The sequence below is a fragment of the Lolium rigidum genome, chromosome 1 (assembly GCF_022539505.1).
Source record: "Lolium rigidum isolate FL_2022 chromosome 1, APGP_CSIRO_Lrig_0.1, whole genome shotgun sequence".
NCBI lineage: Eukaryota > Viridiplantae > Streptophyta > Magnoliopsida > Poales > Poaceae > Lolium > Lolium rigidum.
This window is the reverse complement of record NC_061508.1, coordinates 303,767,138-303,789,469: the sequence shown is the minus strand read 5'-3', so window position 1 is coordinate 303,789,469 and position 22,332 is coordinate 303,767,138. Positions and strand designations below refer to the sequence as shown.

The following is a 22,332-nucleotide window of genomic DNA, read 5'->3' as shown; positions in this document are numbered from 1 at the left end:
CTTTGCGAAGCAACACCTCACGGAGGAACTCCAAGTTGACCCGGTCGTACGAGGCCTTCTCGAAATCGATTTTGAGCAAAAGGCCCCCAAGCCACATAACCCGTAGCTCGTGGGTAATCTCCTGGAGTGCCAGCACTCGCTCACGCAGGCATCTAGCACAGATGAAAGCTCATTGGATTCGATCAATAATGATCATGTGTGCTAGAGGAGCTAGCCTGATAGCATACGCTTTGGCGACAAACTTAAAGATAACATTTATAAGAGCAATAGGCATGAACTGTTTAATTGTGTCAGTCCCTTTCACTTTCAGAATCAAAGAGATAACACTGAAATTTAGTCACGCAATGTCCACCCTCCCTAGGGCAAAGTCATTAAGGAGCTGCAGAATCGGTGCGCGCAGGGTTCCCCCGAACCGCTTGAAGAACGACACCGGCAGCCCATCTGGGCCCGAGGCCATGTCCATCTTCATACTCAGGAGGACCTCGTCAAGTTCCTCCGGAGTAAATGTGAGCTCCAAAGCAAGGTTCTCCTCCGCAGAGACCCGCTTATCCTCGTCCCAGAGGTTCGGAGCAAGGGAGAGAACCCTATCTTCTCCCTACGACCCCATCATGTTGATATAGAACTCATACACATGTCTTATAAGATCCGGTTGGTCCTCAATCTCCCCCTGATTGGTGATTAGACGTGGAATTGTGCATTTGCGTCGCGTTGATACGTTGCAAACGTATCTATAATTTTTGATGTTCCATGCTTGTTTCACACCAATTTTATATGTTTTGTTTACACTTCGTTGCACTTTTATGAATTTTCCGGAACTAAACTATTGACAAGATGCCACAGTTCCAGTTTCTTGTTTTCTGCTGTTTTGTATTTCAGAAAAGTTGTACATGAAATATTTTCGGAATTGAACGAAACAAAAGCTGAAGTTCCTATTTTACTGTAACGAAGACGGGTCCAAAGGAGAGACGAAGAGGTGCAGGAGGTGGCCACGCCATGCCTAGGCGCGGGCCACCCCTGGCCGTGCCTAGGGGTGGTGTGGGCCCCTCGGGCACCCACCGACCTCGCCCTTCCGCCTATTTATTCACTTGTTCAAGAAAAACCTAAACACCCGAGCCTCCACACAAGAAAAGTTCCGTCGCGGCCGCCATCATCGACCCTAGCTCGGGAGGGTTCTGAAGCTCTTCCCGGCACCCTGCCGGAGAGGGAGATCATCACCGGAGGCCTCTACATCGCTATGCCCGCCTCCAAAGTGATGTGTGAGTAGTTCATCTCTGGACTACGGATCCATAGCAGTAGCTAGATGGTTGTCTTCTCCAATTTATGCTTCATGTTTAGATCTGAGTTGTCTATCATGATCAAGATCATATTTATGTAATGCTACATGTTCTGTTTGCTGGGATCTGATAAATATTGAATACTATGGTTGAGATTGATTATATACTTGTCGTATGTTATTTGTGATCTTGCATGCTCTTTGTTGCTAGTAGATGATCTGGCCAAGTGTATGCTTGTGACTTTAAGAGGAAGTATTTATGCTCGATAGTGAGTTCATGCCTCTAGAGTAATCTGGGAGAGTGACAATAACTTCTAAGGTTGTAAATGTGTTGTTGCTACTAGGGAGAAAAGAACAATGTTTTATCTAAGGATAATTCTATTATTTACTTTACACACTTTGCTTAATGCGATAATCTGTTGCTTGCAACTTAATACTGAAAGGGGTGCGGACGCTAACCGGAAGGTGAATTATTAGTCATATACGCAGTTGGATTACGGTCTATGTATCATATTGCAATGCCCAAATTAATCTCATAGTAATTATCTTATCATGGATGATCTTTATTCTCTCAATTGTCCAACTGTAATTTGTTCACTCAGCATGTTATTTATGTTTATGGAGAGATACCTCTAGTGAACCGTGGATCCTAATCCTTTCTTTTACACTGCAAACATTTGTTTTGTTTACTTACTACAAGCACTGTTCTCTTTATTTCACTGCAAACAAATATCTATTTCCATATTATGCGGTTAATCCTTTGTTTTCAATGAAAACCGATGAGGTTGACAACCTCAAAGTACTTTGGTTGTGTTGTTTTGGACTGAACAACCTCTCGTGTTAGATGACAATGCCAGCGCACATTAAATTACTCGCGTGCGGCAGATTAGTACTACAGGCGCTAGTACCGGCGAGGACGGGAGCCGTCACTCTCACATTTGATCTCGCTGCCACGCAATACTGACAGCATGGCTAGGTCTGATATGCGTCGCCATGTACACCAAACATGTGGAAGATACCTGCAAAGAGGTGCCATCTGCAAATCATTCTCTAGTGCAGTGGATTCTTACGGCTTCGTTCCCCACCGTTCGTTCTTCGGTAAGGAAGAACTAAAGAACCATCATCGTCTTGATCTGTTCGTTTCCATGGCTCTGCCGAGCTAGTTACAGTCTCCAGTACCAATTTCAGAGTGGCTCTGCATCAAAATGATTCCCTGCAGACAGATCTTGAAAATTGGTTTGCCCCCGAAAGGGAAATGCGTTTTCATCCAAACTTTTCATGGAGTCTGTGCAATTGTGCATCCCTAGCATCATCAATCGCCCCCTCTTTTTCATAACAGAGTTGGGTATCAGAACGACCTTGGTCGTTCCCCTCTCTCCTTGTAAGTAAAAGAGGGCGATTTCTTGGAACCGCCTGGTCGCCCCACCTTGCTCGCCGGGGATCTGTAGGGTTCCTCCCTCTCCATCGGTGCCTCAGCGCCGGGAGGGTGGGGAAGCCCCAGATAGTGGCTTGTATATAGCGTAGGGACGTCTAGGGTTCCGGCTGGCGGCGTGGAGGAGGTGGCGATGCTGCGGGTCGGTGTTTTGGTGACGGCGTGTTTCCCCTTCGGCGCCGTGGTTCCTCGGAGCTTTGCCGTCTAGCGTTCATCGTCTTCGTGCTCAGTGGTCCTCGGATTCGTCGAGTTCGGTAAGTCCCCGCCAGATCTGGGTAGTCGGCAGATCTGGGCTTGTGCAGAAGTTGAAGGTGCTGGTGATGTTGACCATGGCATCGGAGTGGACGGAGCAAGGTGGAGGCTCTGCGGAGTTCAAGGATCGATGACTTCCCTTCTGCTGGGGGATGCTTGCGTTCCAAGGTTCAAGGAAGTTGCAGCGGAGGCGCGCCGTCGGCACGTCTTGCTCGCTGTCGATGAAGATGGGATCCATGAGGGCTTTCTTGTATTTTTCCTCTTTGTGTTGGATCTTTCTGTAAGAACCATGGGTTGATATTGCCAGTTCCTTTTCACACAAAAAAACAGAGTCGGGTATCCATGCATTGCCTCCAAGCAACACCCCACGGTGCTTAGAGCATCTCCACCAGAGTTCCCAAATAGGCGCCGGTAGGGGCGTCGGCACTGCTGTATGGGGTGTCGGCATTGCATTCTCTATTTGGGAATGTTGTTCCCACACCGGCGCCCTCCACACCGGCGTCCTCCACACGGCGCCTCCAAAAACTTTTTTCTTTTTAGAATATTTCGAAACAACATATCAATCATATTTTATTCATACTATATTTTAATTATTCATACAATCACATAAATAAAAATTAAATTATTCATACAATAAAACAAATAAAAATTAAATTATTCATACAATCAAACAAATAGAAATTAAATCATGCATGGTTGGCGGCTCCTCTTCTCACCCACAAATGTGCAACTAGATTCGCCTGAAGTTGAGCATGAACACCTGCATCTCGGATTTCGTGATGCATGTGAAGGAAAGCGCCAAATTTTTGGGTACATGCTCTACCTCAGCAAGAGGCCCTTGATAATCAAATGATTGATCATCATGCACAGATTTGTCGGGCTCGCTCTCAATTATCATGTTGTGCAAGATCACACAGACGTCCATCACTTCCCACATTTGAGACTCGGACCAAGTGAGAGCAGAGTACATGACAACGGCGAAACGCTAATGAAGCACCCCAAAAGCACGCTCAACATCCTTGCAAGCTGCTTCCTGGCATGTTGCAAAATAAGCATCCATCTTCGAAGATGGAGACGGGACTGTCTTCACAAATGTAGCATACATCGGGTAGATACCATCAGCTAGATAGTATCCCTTGTTGTATCCGTGGTCGTTTACCTCAAAGTTCACGGCAGGAGCTTGTTCCTCAGCTAGCCTGGAAAACACCGAAGAGCGCTGCAACACGTTGATATCATTGTTTGTTCCTGCCATGCCAAAAAAAGCATGCCAAATCCAGAGGTCATGGTCTGCCACCGCCTCTAGAATGACACTGCACTCACCAGTATGCCCCTTGTAGATCCCCTGCTAAGAAAAAGGGCAATTCTTCCAGCTCCAATGCATACATCCAATGCTTCCGAGTTTCCCAGGAAACCCTCGTGCCGCATTATTTTTCAGGATCCAAGCTGTATCATCTACCCTTGGTGCTCTCAAAGTTTTTACCAAACACAACTATGACGACTCAGCAAAACCTGTAGAGAGTCTGTGAACATTTCAACCCCGCTATCCGTAGGTAATCATTGGTTGTATCTGGAGGAGCTCCGTATGCAAGACAGCGCATTGCAGCAGTGCTCTGATTGAGGTGAAGCCCAAAAACTTGTGCAATCTTACTTGATCATGAAGTAGTCATCGTACTCCCTGACGCCGTAGACAATCTTCATGAATAGATCTTGTTCATCCTAAAGCGGCGCCGAAATTCTTTCGGCGAATGAGTCGTGTTGTTGGTGAAGTAGTCGGCGTCAAGCAACATTGTGCCGGCTTGACGATGCCGGTTGATGTTCCTCCTCTTGCATGGCTTTGAGCCTCCGCATTGAGGCACAACGAACAAAGGGCGAACACGGAGCAAGCTCGTCAGAATCAGCTGATGTTGTTGCCGTCGGACAGCCTCAACGTTCTGCTCCTCCGTGAACAGCTGCACCATCATCTCGTCGTCGATGTCCATCGCGACAATCCGACGAACACCTTGTGGGCGGGGCGGTTGTGCGGCGGTGGCGGCGGCCTCTATTCCGGTCGAAACAGCAGCAGTCGGTCGAGGGGGTGGCAACTGTGTCGATGGACGACAGTTCCTAGATAGGCGGCGGTGTCTATTACAAGCGGGGGCGCGACGGTGGCGACGACGAGGGGTGGGAGTCGGCTCGGGCGTGGGTGGGAGGTAGGAAAAGCGGTGCGTCTTGCTGCCAGGTGGAGCCCACACGCGGTTTCTGCGCCGCCCTCTACGAAGGACCGGGCACGGGGTTGCCGGCGCTTCTATTAGACTTAAAAATTAGCCGGCGTCTTTTGGGACGCATCGGTGTAAGCCAAAAAACCACATCGGCCCCAAAAAATCGGGACGCCCGGTGGAGATGCTCTTAGCTCGTGTTAAATACTGCCATGGCATCCAGTGGCTAGAAGTACGAAGCACGTAGTACACTTGTAAGTTGTAACCATCAGCGAGTAATCATTCGCCCGGGGAAGGAGAAGAGTGTCCTGTACTAGGACTGGGAGATCGATAATAGCGCGATGGGGAAGAACGGCAACCTGTGCTGCTTCTCCCTGCTGCTACTGCTTTTTGCCGGGTTGGCATCCGGTGATCACCAGGTTCTGTTTCAGGTACGCATTTCGACTTGATCTGTGAGTTTTGGTTCCGTGGCGAAGAGAATCTGAGCTCAAGAGCTTAATTAACCATGAGAATGGGGATCTGTTGATGGCGTCTTGCTGCAGGGGTTCAACTGGGAGTCGTGGAAGCAGAGCGGCGGGTGGTACAACATGATGATGGGGAAGGTCGATGACATCGCCGCCGCCGGAATAACGCACGTCTGGCTGCCGCCGCCGTCGCACTCAGTCTCCAATGAAGGTTTCCTCCTGTTCCTCCCTCTTCCCCCAAATTAATTCGTGTCTGAACATCAGAAGCAAACACAAAAAATGGGGAAGGAATAAGCGGAGTGGAGAATATGCTAACTTCGATTGCGACGTGCAGTATGATTTGCCCTAGTCGTTTACCTAACTATAAACACAATTAAGTTCGTGTTCAATCAAGTTCTTACATCGTTTGATCGTTTGATTGCGTGATTTAGGCATATGAGTTATAAGTTAGATTGTAACCGAGTTTTTTTTCAGTTACAAGTAGAATAGCAAGTTACTCCCTCCGTTCGGATTAAATGGACGCGGGTACGTATCATTTTAGGCTAGCATCATTCAGAAACATGGTACGGATCGCGTCGATTAAAAACGTCCGGAGGTAGTACAAGTGGAGATGCAACTAATAAAGTTATTTGGGCTGTTAGATTTCTTTTGTGAGTGATGCTAGTCATCACCTGCAACATGAGTAGTAAATGAGATTTGATGACATCACCTAATTAAGAATAAAGTTAGTTCTCAATAGATTGAATAATATTCACACTTGAAATAATTCATTGAATACAATGTTTTTTAGCTACTAGCAGTATTTTTCTCCATTTTACGATGAAATTATACGAGTGATAAAAAAATGAAATCTACTCCCTCCGTTCCTTTTTAATTGACTCGAATTTAGTACAATCTTGTACTAAATCCGAGTCAATTAAAAAAGAACGGAGGGAGTACAATAGAAGTATAACACTACATAGACTTAGCCCCACGACCAAAAAAAGCCTCCCGGGTCACTACACTTGGGCGACTTCTTAGGCGATTCCTAACCCTAGGTTGACCCCGGCCTTCTGCCCCCCCCCCCCCCCCCCTCCTCGCCGCTGCCGGTGGTCACTATCGGGCCTAGCTCGGGAGATTGATGGCCCCCTCTTCGTTGCTAGCGGAGGTCAGGTCCCCGCGGCCGTAGGCTCCTCTCGCGTCCATGGTGGTGGCTCGGCTATTGGAAGCGAGCGCAGCGGATGGCGGCGCTCTGGTCAGCTGTGCGCTCAGGCAGGGAGAATTCCGGGAGGGGCGTGGGCTTCGGCGTGCCCTTCGCCTGGCCGCGGCCCCCTTTCTCGAGCCTTCCGCACCTCCTCCGCTAGATCTGACACCTCCGGCAGCCCGTCGATCTTGCAGCGTGAGTCCCCTCTTCGCCCGACATCCAGATCTGGTGTCAGCACCAGCCGTGTGGCTGCGGTCGCCCTTGATTTTGGAGGACCTCTGTCACCCAGTGATCTACGCGGGATAGACACCGGTGAAGTCGGAGGTCGTCTAGTCGGGTGCAGGAGCCTTGCGTTGGTTGTGGCATCGGTGCTTGTTGCGGTACAGCGGCCCGAGGAGTTTGGTTTCCGGGGTGGTGGCCTCGGTTGGTTGGAACCTTGCTGGTTGGCGGGTGAGCCAGAGGTTCGGGTGCTGGCCAGTGGCAATGGTATTACGGGAGACGTGGCCTCGCCGAGCGATTCTCCGTGGCAGCGGTGTGGTCGCCGTTTTGTCGGTGCTCCATGCCCTATGTGGGAGGTGGAGATGTCTTTCCGAGGAGAAACTCTTGCTCGGGTCTTCCCGAGACGCTACATCGACATCCATGGACGTTGTCCCCTTCTTGAAGCCATCGTTGCGTCTCTTCTTGGCTATCCTAGGTGCTCCGGGCGAAAGCCCAAGATCCTCGGATTGGGTGGTGGCGGCGCTCTTGCGTCGCTCTCTTCTTGAAGACACCGCCTTGGAGCTCACGGTGTGCGGCTCGGTTGGGTGGCGGAGGTGCGAGGCTTCTTCGGATGGCGTTGTCTCTTTGTTTGACGATCTTCGGCAAAGTTTGGTGCATGCTCTACTCCTTCGTTGAGCGTCCTTGGTGTTGCATGTTGCTATGTAAGCACCGTTTCGGTTCCTGGTGGTGGTCGATCTCTGGTGGTGTCACCTGCGATGGGTGGATTGTCGACAACGTGCGTGTTCGTTGGCTCGCTCGTTGGGTGAGCTCCGACCCGACACTATTGATGTCAGTTTCTGTACCGAGTCTACGTACTCGTTGTAATAGCCGTGCCCGTTGTTGGCTCGTAAGTTGAGTTCAGCACTTTGTACCTTATCGTGAGACGTTATTAATTTAATTTTTGGCCTATTATTAAAAAAAATATAACACTACATGCATACACTACTAAATAAGTGATCTGCTTGGTTTACTGCAGGTTACATGCCTGGTCGTCTGTACGACATCGACGCGTCCAAGTACGGCAACTCGGCGGAGCTCAAGTCCCTGATTGCCGCGCTCCATTGTAAGGGTGTGCACGCGATCGCCGATATCGTCATCAACCACCGATCCGCCGACTATACGGACAACCGCGGCACGTACTGCATCTTCGAGGGCGGCACATCCGACGGCCGCCTCGACTGGGGCCCGCACATGATCTGCCGCGACGACACCGTTTACTCCGACGGCACCGGAAACCTCGACACCGGCGCCGACTTCGCGGCCGCGCCCGACATCGACCACCTCAACGACCGCGTGCAGCGCGAGCTCAAGGAGTGGCTCCTCTGGCTCAAGACCGACCTGGGCTTCGACGCGTGGCGGCTCGACTTCGCCGGGGGCTACTCCCCGTCGATTGCCAAGGTGTACATCGACGGCACGTCGCCGGACCTGGCCGTGGCCGAGGTGTGGGACACCATGCCGACGTGCGGAGACGGGAAGCCGAACTACGACCAGGACGCGCACCGGCAGAACTTGGTGAACTGGGTGGACGGCGTGGGCGGGGCCGCGTCGGCGGGCATGGTGTTCGATTTTACGACCAAGGGGATCCTGAACGCCGCCGTGGAGGGGGAGCTGTGGCGGCTGATCGATCCTCAGGGAAAGGCTCCAGGAGTGATGGGGTGGTGGCCGGCCAAGGCCGTCACCTTCGTCGACAACCACGACACCGGCTCCACCCAGGCCATGTGGCCCTTCCCCTCCGACAAGGTCATGCAGGGCTACGCCTACATCCTCACACACCCCGGCAAGCCATGCATCGTAAGCAAGCAGCCTCACTGTCTCTGATCATTCAGGCAGGTACCATTTCTTCAGTGACATTATAACAGTTGGTTCTGTCGTGCAGTTCTACGACCATTTCTTCGACTGGGGGTTCAAGGAGGAGATCGCGGCGCTGGTGGCGGTGAGGAAGCGCAACGGCATCACGGCAACGAGCGAGCTCAAGATCCTCATGCACGACGGCGACGCCTATGTCGCCGAGATCGACGGCAAGGTGGTGATGAAGATCGGCTCCAGGTACGACGTTGGGTCCGTGATCCCCGCCGGGTTCGTGAACTCCGCACACGGCAATGACTACGCCGTCTGGGAGAAGGCCTGCGCCACGGCAACCCTGCAGCAGAGCTAAGCCTCGGCTGATCCGCCTTCGGATCGAGAATGGTTTGAAGTACAGGATTTATTTTCTGCTATACACACGCATATAGGAGTAGCTATGATTAATGATTTAACTATGTATACAGATGATTGATCACATACTTTTGATAGTCTGGAGAGCCTGGTATGCCCGCAATGAGGTGACACATTCTAAACCTCTGCCTATGATCGACAGCTCTAAGAGATTCCTCATAGGTTATGTTAAAATCCTACGGAACCTGAAGGACTCATCTACAGAGGAGATTATAAGGGGAGAAAAACCTATGCTAGAAAACACGATTCAGGAGCAATGCATATCATGCCCTAAAGTACCACCTGATAAGAGATGGAAAAAACCGCCCGCTGGATGGGTTAAATTGAATTGTGATGGCTCAGTCAAAATGAGGATGGATTTGCAGGAGCAGGTATGGTGCTCAGAGATGAGCACGGTAACATTGTCTTCTCCGCTTGTCGGCAGTTGTTGAACTACGCCGACCCTCTTGAGGCTGAGACTCGGGCATGTGAGGAAGGATTGTCGCTGGCCATGCAATGGAGCGATAAACCTGTGGTTCTGGAGGCCATTAAAGATAAGAACCTGGACCGGTCGTCATTAGCTCATGTAATTTCTGTTATTAGAGATTTATGTAATGGTACTAGAACTATTTCTATTGTAAAAGTGGATCGGTCTCAAAATAGGGTGAGTCATTGTCTTGCAAATCTAGCAAGGACAAAGGGACAATCTGATATCTAGATTTGCTCAAGACCTGTGGGCTTGTCCCAAGTTTATGACCAAGACTTTGTTGTAAACCCTATCATTTAATATATCATCTTTTACCCGCAAAAAGATGATTTAACTATGTATACGGTAGTAAATAAAAAAGCGAGGCAATTATGCCGTTTTTATGGTTCTATGAACTGTACACAATCAAATTTACTTTCTACTTGGCTCAACAAAATGTTACTACTTTGTACCAGACATTGAGTTATCTTTTGTTGGATGCTGCATAAAAGTGTTCAGAAAAATAAAAGGAAGGAAGAGTTCAATAACTATTCACTTGGGTGCAGAAGTTTTGACAAAGAAAGTAATTTCAGATCGTTTGTCATTATTTTACTACGCATGCTGAGTATATGATGAACATACTAGGATGGACTATATGATTTAAATGATTTTTCTTGACTCCTAAGAGAACAAGATGAGTCAAAAGTTAAGCCGTCCTCACCAGATACTTCCACTAATCCAAACAAGAGCAATGGAAGCTAACAGCTACCAATTATTAGCGCTTGGCTACTGCACATGCTAAGGCTTTGAAAGATGAGAGGTATATTCGATTCATGAACATATCATAATGATATCAAGGTTCCAGTATTAAACATGGCAGGATGCCAGGCGGTAAGAAACAATAACCCAATGGTTTCTCTGAGGAATAAGAAAAGTTGAGCCATCCTCGGTATATACCCAGATACTGCCATTAATCCAAACAAATCCAGCAATAGAAGCCACGACAGCGACCAATCGTCAATTTATTATGTTGCAAAGCATTACCTCAAATAGGCAAACACGCACTATTTTATTGCTTTGTTACATTGCATCCTATACATTGCTGGAGAAACCCAGGAACATGAAGATTGCATTGCAAGTGGAGGAGCAGGCAGGGGCTCCACCAAAGGAACATGATAACCGTTACACAGCCAGTGGAAAAGTGCAACATGTCCAAGGGGGCAAACCGCGCCTCCATGGAACTGCCCGTTGCCGCTGACAAACAGTAGAATCACCATCTGGAGCCTCAGAAACCAGGCGAGGCTACCCCTACGCCAGTATTTCCGGAAGTAAATGGATTACATGCCCCCACATTTAGCCACTTCACCTCCAGGAGAAAAAGAGATAGGTTTTACTTGGGACGCTTGCGGTATGGGTACAGGATATCATCCACCGTATCTTTGACATACGTCCCAACTTTATTCATGTTCCTAACCACACCATTGGCCACGAGTCCAGCATTTCTCTGGAATCTGCAGGTTCAGTTAAAAACAATCGCCATTTGTTAAATTTTGATGAAAACTTATGGATTGAAGCAGAGTTTGAACAATAACAGAAACACACTTGGTTAGGAAATCATCTCCTGTCTGCCCAGGTTTGTTTCCACGTGCTTGAGTATTCCCAGGTTTGTTTGCATGTGCTTGAGTATGCCCAGGTTTCAATGCATTTGCTTGAGTAGCTGCAGAATTATCCAGATAAGTAAAATTTCAAGAAATAATCACGCTGAAGTCTGGATACATGCTTTCTTTCATGAAGAGAAAGTCTTATTGACCAACGTGTAAATAAGTTCAGTTTCATGCACATTGGAGAGGTATACTTTTCCAAGTGATAGGATTGCTTCAACTAAGAATTCACAATGGATGTTAGGATCCAGTTCCTCCAATCATCACAAGAAGTTAGTTAAGCTACAATTTCTGATGCTCTATTACAGTGAGCATTTTCTGTCTACTAAAGCAACATAGACTTTCAGAACCACATTTCATGGATTTGAATCATGCAATAACCAAGGATGCAACACCAGCATAACCATTCATTTCTTCATTAAGCTTAGTTCTCAGTTCCAACTAACTTCCGACGAGGCCTCATAGTGGGTTTCAAGCATATGCATTGTAGGGCCAATAACTCATTACATTCTACAGGCAAGGCAGCTGATTCATTCTTAAGAGAAATTTAGTTTATTACACTGGACCTACAGTACAGAGCCACCGAAGGCAAGCTTAACATGCTGAGAACCTCTGGCAGTGGTATAAGCCATACCTTTGGGGTTGCTATCATAGAATTATTATAATACATGGCTACAGACGTGTCAGGCAAATAAAATAAATGTTTTCTTTACCTTCTTTTCTAAGGTGAGCTGGAGCTTGGGCTGGTGCTTGTTTAGTTGGGGCTCTGTCTGCCAATAGCTGCAGGGACACATAACTTATCATTTTACATAAACTAACATACGATGCTCATCGAAGCAGTTTCAATACTAATATTAAATAAATTCTAAGGAAAAGATAAGGAGTACTGTGATTGAGAAAAGAAAAGAAGTGTGATCAACTCACAATTGTAGCGAAATACAGTATGCAAATTTTCATGAACACACCAACCATTTTTTACATAATACTACAGAACTAGGCTTGGATGCTGAACTATTTTTTCATCACAAATCAGCTGTCAATCATATTTTAGGATATGCCTGCTACCAGGAGTCTAGGAAAATCCATACAGCATGCACTAGCAATCCATATTGTTTGCTTGTGAACTGATAAGTTACACATAATTTCAGTGCAATAACATGCTTAAGAAAAAATACCTCAACACCAACGCAAATAGGCAGCTCTGCATGCTTCTCTCCTTTTCCGGGAGGATTATCCTTGTCATCTAGGTATATGGAATATCCAGCGCATGCATATTTGAAGTTGGAAAGGTGGCGACCTTCTTGGATAGCTCCCAGCTCAATTTCTCCGACCATGCGTTCAGGAACTGGTAGCCAAGCAGTTATAAATTACAAAAATCAGATTGAGGACAAGTCGTCAAATTGAGTCAACTGTTGGTATTGATACAGAGAGGCATCAAATCTAGTGTACATGGTACAGAGATAACATTTCGTGATATGAAGCAGCACTTATGCAGAGACTATCACAATTCACACAGAAACCCCAAATCCGATACGAAGTGATATAAACACTTTCTTGTACTGCCCTGGGAAGTGAACAAACAAACCATGTACTGGAGAGGAGTTTGGCAGAAAGCTTCACGGGAACAATATGCGCACAGTTATAGAACATGCTAAAAACATTCTATGATCAGTAACCTACTAGATTCATTGCTAGAAATCTTATGTGGCACTGATGTTATGCGCTAATCTGGGATGTAGTACCTTTTTGGATTATTAGCTGGGTTGGGCACTTCGGCAATGATTCTAGTTTTCCCTTTGTTTGGTTGCAAACTTTGTCTGTTTTCGTTATGCGAGTACCGGGAAATGGGGAAACCCGTTTTGGAAAGAGATTGATTGCTAGAATCACTAACAATACATAATACAGTTTATAGTTTTCAGATGAACCTGTGATCTAAATAAAGTGCAATTTTGTCAAATTCTGCGGAAGACAGGAGTTGCCACCAAGTTGATTAATTTCTTCACGGGGTGTGGGGAACGGGCATCCCCTATCTGATGGCAACACAGGAGCCCTATATCTCTATGCCTCCACATGGTTAGTGCGCGTGTGCATCGCCCCAGAAACCGAAATCCGGCGCCAATCAGAGAATCCAGCAAAAGCTCATGGAGCCAGAGCCTAGATTCGTGGCTGAACCATGAACAGGAGAACCCTAGCCCACCTGAGACCCTAAAACAAGCATCGAGCAATCGAGATGGAGAAGGGTAGGTGGCGTTAGCGCGATTCCCTGACCTTGGGGGATGGAGCGGGTGACGCCGAAGCAGACGGGGCCGCGCCCTTTGGACCGGAGCACCGACGAGTAGAAGAGGCAGCCCTTGCACGACCGCCCCTTCACCAACCCTGCCCCCTTCACCACCTCTGCTCCAGCCACCGCGGTCGGCGGCGCCGGCGCCGCCGCCGCCGCGCCCTCCCCTGCCGCCGGGACCCCCGTCGCGCCGGCTCCGCTGCCGCCGCCGGCGCGCTCCATATCCGCAAACGGTCAGCGTCGGCGTGGTTGTTAGTTGATCTGGGCCGTGGGTTCTTGGAGAGGGAGGGGGGGCTTCGCCTTCGAGGTGCCGCCTCTGGTTTTTATTCAGTCGGAGGTGTTTGGTTTTCCATTTCGTTTTGTGCACTTGCCAGAAACATTTGCATTCAGTTTCATGAACTTTCATCAGGGCTTTTTCGTGTTGACAACAGATTTTTTTTGTAGGATTATTTGTAAATTGAGCTGCAGATGTAATTCTGAATAATAATACATCTGTAGTTCTGAATCTGTATCCAAATACATATTTAGCTATTTTAGAGAGTTGGCTGTGTTACCAAAGTGATAGTTTGCTGATTCAGAATGCAAGCAACTTATTTTTTCCATAGAACTACTGTCCATGAGAATGGGAAGAGTATCGAACTATTCACTTGGCAGGAAAAGAAAGAAGTCATGTAGAAGGCTGTATTCAGCTTGGGCAACACAACATCACCAACACATAGTTTAGTGATAAATGTTAGTGACGACCAATATTTACAGAGAGACCAAGGAACATAGTTCCTGTACAAATGAGTAGAATATACAAGATTAATTTACACGTAAAGAACGGGCATGCTTCTCGGCGGATTTATCATGCCGGGTACATCAGGTGCAACGCCGGTACTCATGACTGGAACAGAGTGACGGTTGCGATGTATCCATTTTTCATCACCTGTTGACCAGTAGAAACAAGAATCGCAATGTTACATCTGAGCAATAACAAACTGGCGATACAGTTTGTACAGGAAAAGAAAGAATGTGGGGCCAAATAAGAGATAACCACCTCAAAAGCGATATTTTGGTATCCGTACACCAAAGTTGATCCAAATGGATTATTCATGGAGCCTTGTGTCTGGATTGCTGCTCGACCGCAATCACCAAGGATCTCCTGATACAGTAGTATCAACACACATGCGTCAGTTAGAAAAGAAGTGTGGAAATCAAAAGCAATAATATGTTACCATTACCGAGAAACAACATTACCACTTACACAATTGTTACACAACTGCAGCTAAGATAAAAATAACTGTAGCACTCAAGTAAAAGAAAGATGACACTTTTAGCAAGGAAGCATTAGCCATGATCTGGATTTATTTTTATTTGTGTGCTGTTCAATGAAGCATCAGTAAATCATTTATTTGCATGCAAGTTAAATAAGTTTGGCATTCAACCTGGCAGTCATTCACCATTTGAAAAGAGGGAGATATCTCATAAACCAAACTATAGGGAAAAACAAGTTTGCATAGAGGAAGCACAGAAGGTTCGACTAATGAAATGGCAACTTGAAGTAAAGTTGATAGTTACAAATCTACATGGCAATCTTGGCAGCGTAAACTCATGGTAAAAATCATACCTTGACTTGTTCCCATTTCGTACGAGGTGTTATGCAATTCTTTGAAACATTACCAGGCTGCTGTGCCCCTTCACCTGAAACAAACAAACAGTTTATTAATAACAATCTCATCACCAGCAGATAAACTCTACAGCGAGCAGTTCAAACCTTCAGGATCGTAGATAACAAAGTTGCATTTCATGTACGAATTGAAATCTGAATGGCCGGGGAAGTTTGTATGTAAAACAAACTTCTTTATCCTGTGTGTCTGCACCAGAACAAAAAAAATCTCAGACCAGCATTCTGGTTGAACCTCGCAAAAGAAATGTTGCATGAACGCTGAAGTGTGAGGCACACTTATATACTATAAAAGCAATCCATACCTGTCCATCAAATAAGATATCTATACCACGCGAGAAGTAATTGTAAAAGTAGTCTCCACAAAGAGTAGTCCGGGGCCGGAGGTCCGATGCAGAGTGTATTACCATTTGGTCAACCTAGCATAAGAACACAATATGGTAAGCTTTACAGACGAGAATGTGGTATAGACTTCTTACTGCTTAGGAGTTTAGTTTTACATTATATTGTTCTTTCGATAAACAAAAAAAGAAGAGCATATATCACAGAAGAGTTGCCACGTATCAAGAGGTAAAAACTGGTTCGTATATAAAATACTACTATTACAACTAAAATAATCAGAAAACGAGGTGAACCCAACTTTTTGACTGATTTGTCTTAAAACTGTGTGAGAAGAGCATTCTTTTGCAAGTACAATTCAAACCTCCCAGACCAATATTCAAGCGCCTGAAATCTTGTCCAACCATGACATTTGACATGTTCCAAGCACACTTTTTCACTTCATTTGATCAATTTTCCACATTGTTTTCTACAAAGTACCAACAATCCCAGAATCTAATACCTAGTATGGTAATATTTAGATGTCCTCGGATCTTTTGGACCATATATTGAATCGCCTGAGTGCATAGAATAATTTCTTGTACACCGATCTTCGACCTAACAGGATAACTCTGTCTACTCTAGTATGTCGACGATGTTAGCTTTCTTTTTGTTCCTTATAGGATAAAATATGGAGACCCAAATGCATGCTTCCAATGAATCCACTAGAAAATATGCATACCAAGTAATTTAGCACATCTCATTTGTAGCAATTGAAAGGTTAATATGTCATAAACCTCTGAAAATTCACATTCCAGTCATCCAGTAAAAAACATCATTGTAACAAACAGACCTGCTTCTGGTGGATACCGCACGGACGACCCAACTCAGTCCAGATATCCTACCAAAGATACAACGTCATATAAGAAACCCTTAAAGAATAATTCAGAAAAGAGAGAACAGATGGTACAATGATTTACACCTGTGGTGATGCTCCAAAAGGAATATGTTGACCCCCAATAGTGAACCAAAGCTCTTCACCAAGCTGAGAACAAGATACAGCTGTAAAATGGTTTGCTCCAGTAATAAAGATATTCAAGAGAGCTTATATGAATATACATATATATTTTCTCATACACGCAAAAGACCGTATAATTTTTGCATGACACAAACCGGCAGCTGTTCAGCATGCAACTCTCCATTTACTTCTGTCTTATAGGTTTATACGCTATTAGAAACTACAATAGAGAACGTGCTTGTTTGGGTGTGGCAAGGATTGGCAGTTGTAAAACCAAATGTATGAATTACTGAATCATGAAACAGGAAAATCTCTGCATTTTCCACAATGTTAATAGGCTGGAAATATCACCAATGAATAGGCAATGTACCTTTGCATGCACTTCCTCCATATATAGACTGCCAGATGGTAATGCAGGCACCACTGCCTTATCCATCAACGACCCAACCCCAACCTTGCTATCTGTTGAGCTATCATATATAGACACCCGGCAAGTAACAGGGGTTGTTCCATCGGAAAATTCCAGGGGCAAATCTGCCACTGCAATTGCAATAAGGCAGCTGAGCTGAAATGCTAAGAATGATACGGACACGGACATGAATGTGACTATTTGTCAGTATACCTTCCCCATTGTTGAAGAAATTTGTATATTGGCCTGGAATAGGGAATGCAAATGATAAACCCTGCAAAAGCTTGTAAGTTAGACAAAAACTAAACAGAGCAAGAACAAAGAACAAAACTTTTAAAAAATAAATCAAAGCCAGGGCTATTTATCATGACGTACTGGATAGAAGAGGGTATAAATGCCCCTGTCTTTATCAAATATGCCTGGAAAAGTCGGACCAAATAGTGCATAAACAGACACAAAAGTGGCCAACGTTGATGGACCGCTGAAAGAAGAAAAGAGAGAAGGAAACTATGAGTAACACAGCACATAACCTTTTGATGAATGGTTAAGGAAAAATTGAGTGGCCATGCCACATATAAGTTCTACTCAACCCAAGGGTGCTTGAACATATAACAGCAAAACACGAATGCCTCAAGCACCTCACCCAATCAAAGACGTCGCGTATCTCAATTGCAGTCTCTTAACATCAAAAATCTCTATGAGCCGGAGCCTCTGCAAGAGAAATGAGAAGAAAACTTCAAAATCTACTGAACTTCTGAAGGGCAGTAAATACATTTGACTAATCTCATATGTAAAGCATGTACTTGTTTTCAAACCACATTCTTGAAGCAACTTCTGCAGAATTGAAATTACTATGACACTTACAAATTAAAAGGATTTGCATTGTACATTCAACTTTTAGAAAATAAACCACCCTAATTTCGATACATAAAGTACGAACATTTCACTACATTATTCGACATCGGCAAACAAATACTCTTTAATACATGATTATGTAGAAGGCGATGCCAAGGATTAACACGGTATAAAGGAGAACCCACGGATGTATGACTGAACTAGCACAAGCATACCTGCGACCAAGGATCGAATCGTAAATGAAACCCGTGGTCCGGAAAGCTTATGACGAAGTCCAGCTTCAGTGGCTCCTGAAATCACCGAACAGACAACACAAATCATCAGCTAAGCATAATTTGCTGGCTCTGGTGACATCAAACAAAGGCTGTCAAACACGAACCTCATCGAAGTACTTAACGTGGACAACATCATAAATGTTGGGTTGATGCTCTATCTGGGCAAACGCATCCGAAATCGGCATCCCTGCACCGATCACCGAAGCCCTCGCGTCAGAGGCGACCATAAAAATCAAAACTTTTAGCTAAGCGGTTGCTTGAAGCACAGGTTTTTCTCCCCCCTTCTAGCGTACGAAGCGGAATACAAGCAACCGCCGGGTCCCGAATTCGTATCCCACCCGAGGCGGCGAAGGGTTAGGTAGGGTTGGGGGGGGTGGGGGACTCACCGAGGGTGAAGGGGCCGACGCCGACGCCGGGGCGGAGGTCGAGGGTGACGGCGCCCATGGCCGTGCCCTCGCAGCGCCGCCTCACGGGCACCGTCGCCGGGGACGGCGACCCGGCCGCCGACCCGGGCCCTCCCCCCGCCATCGCCGGTGATCTCTGCGCCTGCATCGCGGGGTGGACCGCCGGTTTATTCCTCTCGTGCGGGGTTTGATCCGATTGGGGTTCGTGTGGGCTTGCGTCTGCTCCAATTCCTTCTACTACTCCCCGAGTACTAGTTTAGCTTAACGAGATGCCAACGGCACGCGAGGCCGGGCTGTCAGTGAGAGCGCCGAAGACGTGGGGCCCGGCTGTCTGTGAGGTTGGCGCCGGCTAAAGTAACACTTGGCAAGGTCGGGGTTGCTTGTGCTTAAGTTTTGCTTCCTCGTAGGGATTTTCCACATCGTTGCCTCATGGTCATCAAAAGTTCAGAATCTTTCACCAAAAAAATTTGTCTTCCGAGAATGATCGTTCAAGGCTTGATTGGTTGCTCACACCGAAATTTCTCCGTTTCTACTTTCCGTCTGATGGATGCCATATGAGGTGAAACAGAAGTGGATATGTTTGTGCACTAAGCTTGTATGCCACTAAAATTTTATCGTGCAATTTTGACTCACTGATTGGTTGGCAACAATGTGCGCTATGTTGGTTGACGAGGGAAGAACCGGTTGTTAGGTTATATGCTAAGCATCAATGTTATTACATAATTGCTCTTATCCCTAACTAGTTGTTACCAAAACAATAGCAAGCACTCAAGATAACAAACATACATAGATAACTACACCACCTAATCACTATTGTCAGGGCTTAAAAGCAAGGAAGTTCCAGGATGTTATAAGCTCGTAGAACCCCTTCATCAAAAGCAAGGAAGTTCTAGAGTGATATAAGCCCGTAGAACCCCTTCATCAAACACGAGTCAATATCTTGTACGCATAAGTTCAGAAGTACCATTATAACTACAGATGGACAGAATAAACAGACAAATAAAAGGAGGGTCGCCGCCTAGCTATGATCGGGGCAGGTGTAGAGCCTGGCGTTGGAGCAGTCGGCCTTGTAGATGATCATCTTCGAGGCGAAGGCCTAGAGCTTGAACTCCACGACGTCGTTGTAGTGGAGATCATAATTGTAGACCACCTGTGCCCAATTCCGGCCGAAGACCACCTGCCCACCATGGTAGGTGAGCTACTCCCACTCGTCGCAGAATCGGCAGGCAGACAAGGGCAGACTGCGAGGCAGTGGGATCTTGATCCACTCCTAGAGTGCATCCTGGAACCATGGCGGCAGGACGACTATGTGGAGGTCATCCATGTTGAGCTGCACATAGAACCTCCACAGCATGAGCGACCTGGCAATGTGCCCCAGCTTAGGGCGCGACCGACAGCGGGAGGTGGCATCAACACAGCCTTCATCCTCCTTAGCACCACTGGCTTCAGAGCGCTCGTCCACCGGTTAAGGACGATGTTGTCCTGGTAGCCAGGTGGAGGGGACCACCCTTTGCCCACCCTGTCGCACTCTAGCTTCACGACCTAGTGAGATAAGAAACTTTGTGTCAGCAAAGACACGGACAACTCTGTTTATGATTAGAGGAAACTAATCTGATTCAGAAGGCTCTCTATGAGTTAGCAAACACAGAGGCAACTTTGTTTATGATTAGAGAAGGAGAATCCATGGCTGATGCTTATGAAAGGCTTGGTGCTCTTTGAGTAAATGTCAAGGGCCTTGGATGTGAAAAGTATAATGATGGATTTGAAATGAATGAAGAATTCATAAACTCCAAGGTCATTGCCCTCAACTTGAAAATCCTCACCAAGCAAGCAGACCCGACCGCAGATGATCTAGTCTCTTATGTGGCTGCCAATGATAACATGGCCAAGGCGGGAGAGAAGCTCATGGCGATGAACCATGTTGATGGATCCTCACACAACCTTGCTTTGAAGGCTAGAGCTGACCAAGAAAGAGAAGAAGCTTATGAGATCGAAGAAGATGAGATCACATCAACTAGTGACATGCAAACAGATGTTGCTTTCTTTGTCAAGAAGTACGTGAAGAAGTTCCCAATCTCCTCCAAAGAGAAGAAGAGAACATGGTACAACTGTGATGAAGACAATCACTTTGCAAATGAGTGCACTTATGAGAAAATGGTAGACAAGCCAAAGTTTGTCAAAGGTGCCAAGCCAAGATTGAAGCCAAATCCAATCAATGAACGATACAAGAAGAACAAGGGAAGGACCTTTGTTGGGGATGAGTATATTTCCGATGAAGAGGGAGAAGATGAGGAGAAGGAGGCTGGAGTGGCTGGTTTGGCTTTCTCCAAACCCGGGTCACTCTTCACATATGATTACTCCAAGGACTACTCCATGGAGTCTTCAACGCCAAATGATATGGGTTCTTCCTTCATGGAAAGAACAACATATGATGATGACTCTGATGACATTTCTCCCTCTACGATCGTCGGCTCTTGTCTGATGGCAAGGGAAGCAAAGGTAATGGAATCCCCACCTTCTTTATCCAGCATTCTTGATAATGAAACTGATAACCAAGATGAAGTTGCTATGCTTAAGGAACTTTACAAAGTTAGATGCACTCTTCGTGGTGATGCTCTTTTCAAATTCGATTACTTGATGGACTCCCTCAAACAAAGGGACGAGTCCATTGAGGAATTAGAATATCATATGAATGATGAGAAACGAAGATTCAATCTCCTAAGACAAGAGCTGAAAAACGAAAGGTGCATATCTCAAGGCCTTAAGCAACTAGTTGAAACTTTTGAACTAGATAAAGTTAAGGACCAAGAAACAATTGAAAGGGTTCAATTAATGGCCCAAGAGCTAGATGCTTCAAAGAAGGAGCTTGAAGTTGCTCATGCTTCTCTCACTAAGGATCTTGTCCACCTTGAAAAAGCTAACAAGCTTATTAAGGATGAGCTCAAGAAACTTGGAGAGAACCATGACCTACTCCAAGACACCTATAAGAAGGCTCTTAGATCATTGAATGACCTCATTGTTGCTAAAAATGTTGCAAGTTCCTCTACTTCATCTACTTGTGAGCATGCTAAACTTGTTGAGGAACATGTTCGTTTGAAAGAAGAGCTTTCTCTATATGTCGAGACCAATGTATATCTTGAATCTTTGGTAAATAAATATGGTCTCAACTATTATCCTAATGACTCGGCTTGTGAACAAGAGTAAAATGCTAGGTTGACAAAGGAACTAACCAAGTTCACCACCGCCAAGAATAAGATGGGATTGGATGACCTCTTAAGTAAGCAAAGGTCAAACAATCAAAAGTATGAACTTGAGTATTCTCCCAATCCCTACAAGAAGAACAACTACAAGAAGGTCACTAATAATAGCAAAGCCCCAAAAGGCAAAGCCACTAGTGGTGACCGCACGGGACCTAACAATCACTATGCTTTATTTGTTGATTATTATGGTGATGTTTATGCTGAATATGTTGGCCCTTGTAATGGCTATGCTTATAGAGGGTACTCAATTTGGGTACCAAAAGATCTTGTTGCCATTACAAAGGAACCCATTAATCGATGGGTTCCTAAAACCTATACTTGATTTTGTAGGGGTATTCCTCTGATGGTCCAAAATGGGTGTTTGATAGTGGATGCACCAATCATATGACCGGAGGAAGAGGTGTGCTTGACCAATTCATAGAGGATGTTAACAAAAAGTCAAGCATCACCTTTGGTGACAACTTAAAGG

General features: G+C 46.0%; 3 protein-coding genes across 3 annotated transcripts; 1 reads left to right on the top strand and 2 right to left on the bottom strand.

The window, feature by feature from the left end:
* The first annotated feature begins 5,412 nt into the window (after positions 1-5,412).
* Positions 5,413-9,377, top strand: LOC124697033 (alpha-amylase type A isozyme-like). Its single transcript, XM_047229680.1, has 4 exons — positions 5,413-5,583; positions 5,695-5,827; positions 8,034-8,848; positions 8,934-9,377. The coding sequence occupies exons 1-4, from the start codon at positions 5,494-5,496 to the stop codon at positions 9,210-9,212; spliced, it is 1,317 nt and encodes a 438-aa protein (XP_047085636.1). The 5' UTR covers positions 5,413-5,493; the 3' UTR covers positions 9,213-9,377.
* A 1,696-nt stretch (positions 9,378-11,073) lies between these two features.
* On the bottom strand, positions 11,074-13,880 carry LOC124684042. Its single transcript, XM_047218448.1, has 5 exons — positions 13,646-13,880; positions 12,553-12,722; positions 12,091-12,157; positions 11,319-11,433; positions 11,074-11,227 (listed from the first exon to the last, which is right to left on the bottom strand). Exons 1-5 carry the CDS (start codon positions 13,878-13,880, stop codon positions 11,107-11,109), a joined length of 708 nt encoding a protein of 235 aa, XP_047074404.1. The 3' UTR covers positions 11,074-11,106.
* Positions 13,881-14,363: 483 nt separating this feature from the next.
* On the bottom strand, positions 14,364-18,825 carry LOC124684041 (PHAF1 protein At3g51130-like). The gene is made up of 14 exons (XM_047218447.1): positions 18,586-18,825; positions 18,304-18,386; positions 18,140-18,214; positions 17,713-17,780; positions 17,445-17,550; positions 17,283-17,343; positions 17,031-17,200; positions 16,625-16,687; positions 16,496-16,543; positions 15,630-15,743; positions 15,415-15,514; positions 15,268-15,341; positions 14,698-14,802; positions 14,364-14,586 (listed from the first exon to the last, which is right to left on the bottom strand). Exons 1-14 carry the CDS (start codon positions 18,749-18,751, stop codon positions 14,539-14,541), a joined length of 1,281 nt encoding a protein of 426 aa, XP_047074403.1. The 5' UTR covers positions 18,752-18,825; the 3' UTR covers positions 14,364-14,538.
* Positions 18,826-22,332: the final 3,507 nt, after the last annotated feature.

Excerpts from the sequence above, each read along its gene's own strand:
- LOC124697033 (XM_047229680.1), top strand. The coding sequence starts at position 5,494 with ATGGGGAAGAACGGCAACCTGTGCTGCTTCTCCCTGCTGCTACTGCTT. Across the intron at positions 5,828-8,033 it reads GCACTCAGTCTCCAATGAAG|GTTACATGCCTGGTCGTCTG; the intron begins GTTTCCTCCTGT and ends GGTTTACTGCAG. Across the intron at positions 8,849-8,933 it reads ACCCCGGCAAGCCATGCATC|TTCTACGACCATTTCTTCGA; the intron begins GTAAGCAAGCAG and ends TCTGTCGTGCAG.
- LOC124684042 (XM_047218448.1), bottom strand. The coding sequence starts at position 13,880 with ATGGAGCGCGCCGGCGGCGGCAGCGGAGCCGGCGCGACGGGGGTCCCG. Across the intron at positions 11,434-12,090 it reads AGCTCACCTTAGAAAAGAAG|CTACTCAAGCAAATGCATTG; the intron begins GTAAAGAAAACA and ends ATAATTCTGCAG. Across the intron at positions 11,228-11,318 it reads GGAGATGATTTCCTAACCAA|ATTCCAGAGAAATGCTGGAC; the intron begins GTGTGTTTCTGT and ends CTGAACCTGCAG.
- LOC124684041 (XM_047218447.1), bottom strand. The coding sequence starts at position 18,751 with ATGCAGGCGCAGAGATCACCGGCGATGGCGGGGGGAGGGCCCGGGTCG. Across the intron at positions 18,387-18,585 it reads CGTCGGCCCCTTCACCCTCG|GGATGCCGATTTCGGATGCG; the intron begins GTGAGTCCCCCA and ends TGATCGGTGCAG. Across the intron at positions 17,551-17,712 it reads TACGCGACGTCTTTGATTGG|CGGTCCATCAACGTTGGCCA; the intron begins GTGAGGTGCTTG and ends TTCTTCTTTCAG.